The sequence below is a fragment of the Eschscholzia californica genome, unplaced genomic scaffold, assembly GCF_041429995.1.
Source record: "Eschscholzia californica isolate CP2 unplaced genomic scaffold, dmEscCali1.0.p SCAF_3, whole genome shotgun sequence".
NCBI classification, from domain to species: Eukaryota; Viridiplantae; Streptophyta; class Magnoliopsida; order Ranunculales; family Papaveraceae; genus Eschscholzia; species Eschscholzia californica.
The window spans coordinates 10,813,875-10,824,132 of record NW_028238420.1 but is presented as its reverse complement, the minus strand read 5'-3'; the positions used below and the strand labels follow the sequence as shown (position 1 = coordinate 10,824,132).

Sequence of the window (10,258 nt, the reverse complement as noted above, 5' to 3'; positions counted from 1 at the left end):
ACGTATGATCCCCGGGGTGGTAGTCACCACCTCTATTATTTCTACTGTGATAGTTACCACCATCACACCTCTCCCAGAACGGTTACCACCGTCTTTAGTATTTTTACCGTAATTTTTACAACGACCACGTAATTTGATCAAATGTTAGGAATTGTTATTATAATACTAACTAATTAAAGTGCATGTGAGAAAAATATATAATAAATTAGATAAAAGTACTACAAACAAAACCTTATTAATTTATTCTTCCTTTATTTGGACTCATGATATTACAAGAGACGTGAACTTTCGATAGTCTTCTTGAGAAAACTGCAAATTTGATATTGGTTAGATTTGACATATGAAAATTAATAACACAACTTACTTTGCTATTCAGATAGCCTCCAAAACAACCCCTTGTCTATCACTGAATCTCTTTACCCGCTTGTAGAAACTATCGTGCTGATAAAGTATTATGATTGTACACAAAGGAGAGAAAATTGAAATAGTAAATGTAAAGAATTTATTCTCTAATACTTTATTATCTCATAGATTTTTTAAGTAACCTTTAAACATTTCTCATCTTTATACTTTTTTTTTTTTTGTTGAAATTTCTCATCTTTATACTTGAAACACCAGAGATGTATTTATAGCAAAGATGGGAACCACCAACTTGGAGCACTAAGAGGATAATGTGTATTGCTCTTGGCACCTCATGCTTTTCATCTCCTCTGCTTTTAGGCACATCATGCCATTTAATGACTCAACCAAGTTTGCACCTCATGCCATCTCATATCTTAATTCATAAGTTACAAAACATAGTTCATCAAAAAAAAAAAAAGTTACAAAACATAGGAAAACTAGGAATATTTAAGAACGCCTCCCATAAAGAAACTGTCAGCCCATATAGTCAGCCTCTTATCAACCCAAAACATAGGAAAACTATAAACATAAAAGCCTTGGTATAGTTGGATAAAACTAATTTGGACTCTGGTAGGTACCCGTCAAGCACGGAGATGTATTCTTCAAGCTGAGGTAAAAAGTAATCTAGTTAGTGTAATAACAAAGGGGTCTAGCTAGAAGGTTAAAAGTTGAGGTAGGGAAACTCACCCATAAGAGAAATTCTTGGAGAGTATTAATGCGTTCAATTGCTTTTATAGAAATTCTCTGCAAAGATAAATCCAATAAATTTAACTTAAGAGGTAGATAGATATTGGTCACACACAAGCAGTGGCTGATCCAGGATTTGGACTAGGGGATGCAAAGTTATATACCAAACGAAAAAAAATTGCAAACATAATAACTAACGAGAGAAACATTATCAACACAATACTCTTTATAGTATTATTGATGTTATCAAATGAAGGGCAGAGCCAAATTTTATGTTAGACCGAGCTAACCATAAAATAAAAGAGGGAATGTAAAATCAATTTGTATGACTATTTTTAAAGGAGACAATTTTTAGTATGTGTACGGTACAGATATTTTTGTTTCTTTTTAAAAGGGCAAATGACATAAATAGTATTATGGGTGATGGTCTACCCGACCTGACTGGGTCACACCGACCCGGTCGGTTAGTTTAGGGTTTACCCTAGTTATTATTAGATAAACTTTGTATAGATTGTATAAGTTTCTGTAGATTCAAATCCTACTTGAATAAATAGTGATGTACATTGAGTTTAATATTATAAGAGAGATTATTTTATCAAGAACTTCTTCCCTCTGTTGCTCACGCATATCTCTCTCTCTCGATCCATCATTCTTTCGATCCAACTCTTGTGTCATATAATTCTAATGGTATAAGAGCAAGGTTCTTTATTTTAATGATTTTTTTCTCTATGTCTACACATGACTTCTTCTTTCGATCACACTTCTGAAAATTTCACACAATCAATAACTGCTTCAACCCTTGTCTTTAATGTCCATCAGTCGGACTCACCAACTACTATCTTAATTAGCAACTATTAAGCGGAGATAGCTATGCATGTTGGTCTCGTGGGATGAAGATGCGTTTATGAGCCAAAGATAAGTTTTGTTTTGTTGATGGGACCATTCCCAAACCATCATCTCCTTCAGACTTGCAGGCTTAAGGACGTTGCAATGATTTAGTTGCGAGTTGGATAGTCAAATCCGCTCCCCAAGATATCCGAAAAATCTATCCTTTATGATGAATTTGCGGCTGATGTATGACATAGTCTTTATGAACGCTTTCATCAAACTAATGCACCTACAATTTTTCAACTTAAGCGTGCCATCTCCTCTCTAAAACAAGACGGCTTAGACGTTTCTACTTACTTCACCAAACTCAAAGCTCTTCAGGACGAACTTCAGTCCCTTATGGTGATTGATCCTTGCTTATGTACTCAAGGTAAGTCTTTCCTCGATCGTTTCAATCAAGATCGTGTTGTAGAATTCCTTCAAGGACTCCATGATCGTTTTTCGGCTATTCGTAGGCAAATATTATTAGTAGACCATTTTCCGTCTTTGGTGAAGATTCACAGTCTCATCAAACAAAAAGAGACACAAGAAACCATCATCCATGAAACTTTTCAAAGAACCGAGGCTGCTGCCCTCACCATCTCTCGGTATGACCCCTTTCGGTCAGACTAACCTGAACGCACCGGAAAAACGCGCCCAAAGAGAGCCCAACCCTACTGTGATCATTATCGCGTTCATTGACATCACAATCCTCCTGCCACAAACTACACAAATATCCACCAAGAAACTGACCAGATTCGTTAGCTGCCTCCGTCGTAAATACTCCCTCCGTCCCAAATTAAGAGTCCCATATTGGGAATCCAACTTATTTTCACATTTTCTCTTCTTCCATGTTTACCCTTATTTATTTGATAGTTTTTCTTGAACTAATTCAAAGATTACAATTTTTATTCTAGAAATACATGTAACCATATTAATTTCTCACTTGGTTAATCTAAAAAGAATGGATTTGTTCATTGGAAAACAAATTTTTGTATTGGAAATAATCAAATGTCTTAATTAGCTTAATTAATGCACCACATATTGGAAACATATAAGAAAGGGTATTTATGGAAAAGTAAGGGATTTTATGTGATAAAAAAGGAATGGGACTCTTAATTTGGGACATCCAAAAAAGGAATAGTGGACTCTTAATTTGGGACAGAGGGAGTAATAATCCAGTGGTGCCTTTAGCCACTACATTAACCCTGAGCAATATAACTTCTTAAATAACTTACTGGACCAGTAGCGGGCCACTATGGGCACCTCCAACAGCGTGGAACACACTAAAGATTTGAGCATTCGGTGGCTCTGGGCACCCCCACCGATCCTCCAATTAATCTAACTGGTGTGTTACTCTACTCCGTGGGTTATTGATTCAGGGGCAGCAAAACACATTTGCTCCACTCTTACCTCCTTTTTTTAGTTATGTTCTTGCCCCTTTTAATTATTTTGTTTGTTTACCGACTCGAAATGTCGGGTGTTTCACATTGGCTATGTTTCCTTCTCTAAGGATTTAATCTTAATAGATCTTTTACACATCCCCACTTTGAAATTCAATTTATATTTATTTCTCAAATTACCAAGTTGCTTTCCTGTGAAGTTAATTTTAAATCTTCCTCTTGTGTCTTTTAGGACCAAACGAAGACCCGGACAATTGGATTTGGTGATCAATTTGATGGTCTTTACTTTCTACGCACAAAGCGTAGGATTTGTTCTATTTCAGTTTCTAGTGATTCTAGTAACTTTGACATTGGCTTTTACGTCATCTTTCTTTAGCTCGTTTTTCAAATAATTTTAGATGAATTTCCTTGTATTACGTCTAATTTATTGTATAGAATTATGTGTTTTATTTCCCCTTTGTCTAAACAGTCTCGTTTACCTTTTCCCGTAGGACTTCGAATTCTTCTTATTCCTTTGAATTGGTTCATGCCGACTTATGGGGATCTTTCTCCATTCCTTCCATTTCTGGAAGCAGATTTTTCTTAATTGTGGTTGATGTTATTCCAGTTGTACTTAGATTTTTTTTCATGCACTCTAAATCAAACACTAAAAGAGTTATGTCAAACTTTTTCAATTACACAACGAATCATTTTCACCACAGAATCTCTTCTGTTAATTCGGCCAAAGGATCCCTGTTTTTTTCTCAATTACAAACCTTTAAATCTGAAAATGGTGTTAATTTTATGTCCACTAAACTCCAACATTGGTTCCAAGAGCATGGAATTCTTTATCAAAGAAGCTGCACATACACCCCCTCAACAAAACGGGTAGTTGAAAAGAAACAACGCCATATACTTGATGTGGCTCGTGCACTCCATGTTTAAGCTAATTTGCCACTCTCCTTTTGGGGAGAATGTGTCATTGCTGTCGTTTATTTAATTAAGAAACTTCCCACTTCTTTTCTTACATGGAAACCCCACCAAGTTTTCGGCTCTCCACCTAAACTCGATCATCTGCGGGTTTTTAGTTGTCGTTGTTTCACTCATAATACTGACATCAAGACTAAGGTCGACTCTCGTACTATTCCAGGCATTTTCGTGGGTTACCCACAAGGCCAAAAAGGGTACCGCATTTTCGATCCTTTCAAGAAAAAATCTCCACTTCATGGCTTGTTACCTTTCATAAGAACGTCTTTCCCACGAACGACCCTTTTCCTTTCCTTCTGTTGTTCCACCCTTCATCTCCCTTCACGAACGATGGGTCTTTTATTATTGTCTACACCTACCCTCTCCCCCGGTTGTTCCTTCACGGGAGCGCCCTTCCACATCTATGCCTCCCAGCCCCACATCGGATCTGGGCGTTCCTTCGTTGACGCAACACCCGCACGACTCCTTGTCCCTTGCGGACAGTACTGGACCTTCCTACTAGGCCCAGTTAACCACTCTTCTTGTTGGAGGCACTCATGCCTCTACTTTTCTTATCGTGAACCAGGGTAATTCATCTACAATCATCATAGGAATAATTCTCAAGCCATTTCCTCTTCAAAATCATTTCGCGCCCGAACCTTCTCCTGAAAGACCCCGGTCGTTTTCAGTACCTTCTCGAAATTGAAGTTTCTCGAACTTCTCAAGGTATTTTCTTATGTCAATGAAAATACATACTTGATATTTTAAAAGATTCAGGACTCACGGCTTCCCGTGTGTCCCCTTTTCCAATGGAAGAAAAATCTCGCTTAGCCAGTTTTAATGGTACTCTGTTTGATGATCCGTCTTCTTATCGTAGACTCATTGGTCGTCTTCTTTACTTGACAGTTACTCGTCTTGACATCTGTTATGCAGTCAATAATATTAGTCAATTTCTGCAACACCCAACTAACATTCATCTCATTGTCGCCCATTGTGTCCTTTGGTACCTCAAAGGTTCTATCGGCAAAGGACTTTTTCTCTCTGCAGTCAGTTCCTTGTTGATTTCGGGTTACAGTGATTCTGACTGGGTTGATTGTCGTTTGACCCGACGCTCTACTACTGGATATTTTACCACGTTGGGTTTATTGTGATAGTCTCACATCGCTCGCGAGAGTGTCCGGTGTCTGGGCTGTAGGTGAACTCAAGCTTCGTAAGTGTCGAGGTCTTTTTGGGGGCTCGTGGAGCCTTCCCTGATAACAAAGCCCCGCCCCTATGTGAGGTGGTTAAAGTGGGGACAATATTGGTAACTGCTAAGGCTTGGGCATCACAAGTGGTATCAGAGTCGATGATGTCTCTTCACTGAGGGTGGAGGATTGTGATAGTCCAACATCGCTCGTGATAGTGTCCAGAGCCTGGGCTATAGCATATAGGTGTACGCTCAAGCTTAGTAAGTGCCGAGACCTTTTATGGGGCTCGTGGAGCCTTCGTCAGGAACAAAACCACGTACATATATGAGGTGGTTAAAGTGGGGACGTTATTGGTAACTGCCAAGGCTTAGGGCGTCACAGTAATAGTCGATTATCTTGGAAATCGAAGAAGCAACATACTATTGTCCGCCCTTCTATGGAGGCCAAATATCGATCCTTGGCCACTTTAACTTGTGAGTTGCAATGGCTTAAGTCTCTCTTAAGTGATTTTGGAATTACTTAATGCCTATGCACTGTGACAACAAGGTTGCCTTATATATCACTGACGATCCGGTATTTCATGAAAGTACCAAACACATCGAAATTGATTGTCATCTGGTTCGTAAGAAAATCAAATCAAAGCTTATGTAACGCCCCAAGCCTTAGCAGTTACCAATTGTCATTTTGGCACTCATCTATAGATTCTATACTATATTTTTCTGTCATCTTTTTTGTCTTTCACCACTTCACTTTTTCCCTTAGTCATTTTAGCGAAGGGGAGGGTACACTTTGTTGGAAACTTTTTTCTTCGTAGAAGGCTAGCTTAGTGTGTTAATCATATTTTGGTTTAGTAAGTGAAAGAAATTTATGTATTTTTTTTTTGGATTGATAAGGTGATGTTCGTTTGTCGATTGATGGTTGTGATTTAAGAACAATGATTATTAATTTCTTATGAATCTTAAATGTTCAAATTTAGTTAATTAGTTGACGTCTAATTGTCGATTGTTTGTTGATTCATGCTTAGTTATTTGATTGTCGATTGATATTGGTTGATATATGATTCATGTTTAAAACTTTTGGTTTGATCAAAATTCATATAAATGTGAAATGCATAGTTAAAAATGTATTATTATCACTAGAAATTACCTTTAAATAACACTTTTAAACGTATTACATGCATCATATGTACAAATTTACATCTTCAATGCAACACTCAAACGTAAAAACCATCTCCAATGAAAAAGTAAACTTGGATCTATAAAATAAGATGGCGGTAGTTATTTTAGAGTTCCTAGAGAACACACTCTAAATTAGACTGCCCTCTTGAGGATCTTTCAGTGTCACATAAGCAATTCAATTAGTTTTATATTAAAAATATAAGTTTTAGAGTTTTTCTTGATTGTTGCATTGGAGAATGTTTTTAATAAAGTATCTCTAGGTGGCCAAGTAGGAAAAAGACAATTTAGAGACCCATTTTTTACACTTGACACCTAGGATTTCTAGAGGTTTTCTTGAGTGTTGCATTGGAGATACTCTAAGTGTAGCAAAATAGAGACACTCTAAAGATTTATGTCTCTAATTAAGGAGATCTCTAAAGTAACTCTAATTGATAAACATGACACTCTTAAATATAATAGAGAAAAAATAGTTAAAAAATAAAACTTTCTGTTGATATACAATTATAATATCTTAATCTATTATAATAAATCTGGTTGTCCATTTTTTGTTGGGAGTTTGATAAGATTACACCCAACGGTTGATATAAAATCCTTTTCGTACAATTTTGTAATTTCTTTTTGTACTTCATAAATTTTATTAGTTCTAAAACTTTGGTTGTTATCCTAGTTTTTGTTATACTGTACTATTTTTCGCTGTGTCAGAAATTAATCCTATATATATATCTATATAATAAAACAGAACGAAAAACGATGACTGGGACAAACATCCTTTTTTAATAAAGGATATTGTCTAGAAGCCCTTCTCAAAATTTAACATATAGTCTTTCGTAGAAATAAAATTACCTATTTAAAAAACAATAATCTTTTTCCTTCTTAGAAATAAAAATTCTAATGTAAGAAAAAAAGAAACATAATAAATTTCAAGGGTTAAAAAAAGGAATAAAAATCTCTCTCTCTCTCTCAATAAAATAATAACTAATTCAAGAGAAAATAAACAAAAAAATAATAACTAATTAAAATCTCTCTCTCTCTCAATAAAATAATAACTAATTAATATCTCTCTCAAGTGTGTGCCCTAGGGCACGGGATATACCCTAGTATATCTAAAAATGATAATTAGATAAGTATTTTTCTTTAGCCAATAATGATATTTTGATAAGTATTTTTCTCGGTTCACAAACATAGAAGGTGCGTATGAGGCAGGAACACTCACCAACAAGTGAAACTCCCTGACATGAATACGAATCCCTAATGATGCCACAAGTTTCTTCAACAAAAAACTGGTTCTGGAGGAGGATACCGATGACTGACATGTAAAGAATCCACTTAGAATAATAATAATGATTATAATCTATATAATAAAGCTAAAATCAAATTGGAATAGGTGAAGTTTGTTAGGAGGACTAACAAGTTTAACTGCTTCCAAAAATTCCTTCTGCAAGAATAAGGGAAAGAAATTAAATTTAGGGTTAGATATTGTTGATTGACAAGCAAACAAGGTCGAGTTGGAAGTGGTAAACTTACGCAGAGGATCACTTGCTTAATAATATAAGATTTAGATGCTTCGTAACTTTCACTCTGTATAAAATATGAAAAGTTAAATTTGGAAATATTTATTGGTGGCTGACAAGAAAAAACCATATGGCCAAAATATAGAAAAGATAAGCTTCAAAGACAATAGAGAAACTTACATAGCGAGGCAATTGATTAAGAATATAAGGTTTATTTTCTTCGTAAATTTCTTTCTGAAAGAAAGTTACCAAAAGTTAATTTTAGATGTTAGATACTATTGACTGACAAGTAAATATATAATTCATTTCGCACGGTATGAGGTATATGTGTAAGGTAGAATTTGAAACGTGAAAACTTACCATGAGAAAAGGTAGATTAACAAGAAAAGATTCAAATGCTTCATAAATTTCGCTCTGCAAGAAAAACCCACAAAAATTAATTTTGGAGATAGATACTCCAGAGCTACCGAGTCAAATTTAAGCTAGAGACTCACTTCGAAGAATAATTCATCAACAAGAAGAATTGCAATCAATGCCTTAACCTTCTTCTGCAAGACAAATCCTCATTAATTAACCAAGAGCTTAAGAAATCCATTTGCTTACTTAATGGGAAGACAGAAGGTCAAATGTAAAGCAGGGAAACACACAGGGCCATAATATTCTTTAAGATAGTCCGCTGAAACTGCTAACCCAATCTTTTTCTGCAAAATTAACCCACAAATATTGATTTTTAAAAGTTAATACTTGTGAGTTTATATATAACAAATAAACACAAGAAAATCTGAAGATAGTCCCACATAAGAAAAGAGTGATTTAGAGTTAGGTCTTGTGTTAGCTCAAAGAACCTCACACTGAGAGGGCACATGACAACAACCCTATATAAGAAAAGAGTATTACTAAATAAGAACAAAATGTTTAGGTCATCTCCACCAGTTGTCTATTGATTCCAGCTGGATAACCACAAATTTAATAGATACACATTTAATATATTTGACAAATGGACGTACTCACCAAAAGTTTTACTATTTTAGAAATTCTTTTAAGTGCTTTTGGATCCTTTCCGTGGTCGTTAGAGCCAGAGCAAGATCTAGATCCTGCCTTACATATTGGGTTATCTGTTGTTGCATCTCTACATACACCATATTTTTCTTCATGCTTACTCTTCATTGCTTTAACCCCATACTCATCGGTAGGACTCAAGTTTCCTTAAACGCATACAACTTTAAGGTTAGAAATTATTTTAAGAAAATGATCAAAACATGTTAGAAAAAAAATTAGACCTACTCAAGACTTAAGTAGGAATGAGGTAGGCTTTCATTACGGAATGTTAGGTTCACAAAATAAAATTGACAAAAATTTTGCCGAAATGACGTGGGAAGATTCTTTTCAAAGTTTGGCTGAATGTGGACATTTCTCTTTAAAATTTCTGTTATTTCTAAAACTACAATCACACTCTCTCTGTCAATTATTCCCAACTTATTGTACAGACATGAAAGAAAATTTACCAACCAACCTGCTTCATCCTTTCTCTCAGGTAAAATTGATCCCTCTTCAAGCTGTTCTTGATTAGCCTGTCAATTGAATCCGTTATCCCAAAATAAACAAAAGTTGAAGGAATAGAATCATTAAAATCTCATGATTATATCAAGTAAATATGTTACCAAGTCTGGAGTGACATGGGTGTTTGAGATGAACAAAGCACTGATGAGAATCAGAATATGACAATAGAGTAATCGTCTTCCCTCCATCATAACAATTCTCAATGTCCTAGAAATTAGATGTCTCAGAAATTGATTGGCTTTCTATACATGAATGAAAAGGATCAAGAGAAGACTTACAACTGTCTAGTCTTCTCCTTTTGCATTTTTTATGAGGTTAGTACTCTTAGTATTACTCGCGGAATAATTAATATGGCGAAACGCGGCCTTTCTTTGACCATCTAAAAGTCATTAACATGGAGAGCGTGGAAAAAACTTGTAAGTATCATATTCATCACCGACTCCCGAGTCCAAGCCAATACGGGGATACCTGAAGCAGGGTCGTGACTGATAAATTATGGGCCCAGTGCCAGATATTAC

At 35.5% G+C, this 10,258-nt stretch overlaps 1 protein-coding gene across 1 annotated transcript; it reads right to left on the bottom strand.

The window, feature by feature from the left end:
* Nucleotides 1–494: 494 nt before the first annotated feature.
* Nucleotides 495–9,950, bottom strand: LOC147548353 (uncharacterized). Its single transcript, XM_086671826.1, has 12 exons — nucleotides 9,842–9,950; nucleotides 9,694–9,751; nucleotides 9,192–9,385; nucleotides 8,828–8,881; nucleotides 8,675–8,728; nucleotides 8,541–8,594; nucleotides 8,361–8,414; nucleotides 8,194–8,247; nucleotides 8,078–8,104; nucleotides 7,883–7,975; nucleotides 1,090–1,146; nucleotides 495–1,009 (listed from the first exon to the last, which is right to left on the bottom strand). The coding sequence occupies exons 1-12, from the start codon at nucleotides 9,929–9,931 to the stop codon at nucleotides 890–892; spliced, it is 909 nt and encodes a 302-aa protein (XP_086527952.1). The 5' UTR covers nucleotides 9,932–9,950; the 3' UTR covers nucleotides 495–889.
* Between the last annotated feature and the right edge of the window lie 308 nt (nucleotides 9,951–10,258).